At 46.8% G+C, this 385-nt stretch overlaps 1 protein-coding gene across 1 annotated transcript in view; it reads left to right on the plus strand.

Annotated features, from left to right (window-relative positions):
- Positions 1-358: 358 nt before the first annotated feature.
- Positions 359-385, plus strand: part of EMH_0050590 (uncharacterized protein) — a gene marked incomplete at both ends in the record, with an annotated part of 8151 nt that continues 8124 nt past the window's right edge. Inside the window, one exon of the mRNA XM_038022021.1 lies at positions 359-366. Within this exon, the coding sequence (XP_037877875.1) occupies positions 359-366 (8 nt within the window). The remainder of the gene's footprint in view (positions 367-385) is intronic.

Below are 385 nucleotides of genomic sequence, written 5' to 3' on the forward strand. Positions count from 1 at the left end.
AAACCCTCGACTATTCTTCTATAGTATCAGGCTGGCACTGCATGCGCGAGGCCCCCAGCCCTAAACCCTAAACCCTAAACCCTAAACCCTAAACCCTAAACCCTAAACCCTAGATTGTTTTTTTTTTTTTTTATGATGGAGAGAAGAACTATAAGTTTAATTTCCTGAATCTTGCTCCTTACCTACGCCGCAGTGAAGCCCTCTGAGGCTGTCACTCCCGAGGGTTTAGGGTTTAGGGTTTAGGGTTTAGGGTTTAGGGTTTATACAGCAATGCCGTCACAAACCAACGAACTCAGTCTCTCTATAGAGGAGACTAACGCCCTCAGAGCCAAGCTGGGGCTTAAGCCTCTGCGGCTCGATGACAAGGTAAACCCTAAACCCTAAA

The sequence above is a fragment of the Eimeria mitis genome, genomic scaffold (genome assembly GCF_000499745.2).
Source record: "Eimeria mitis Houghton genomic scaffold, Emh_scaff2226, whole genome shotgun sequence".
NCBI lineage: Eukaryota > Apicomplexa > Conoidasida > Eucoccidiorida > Eimeriidae > Eimeria > Eimeria mitis.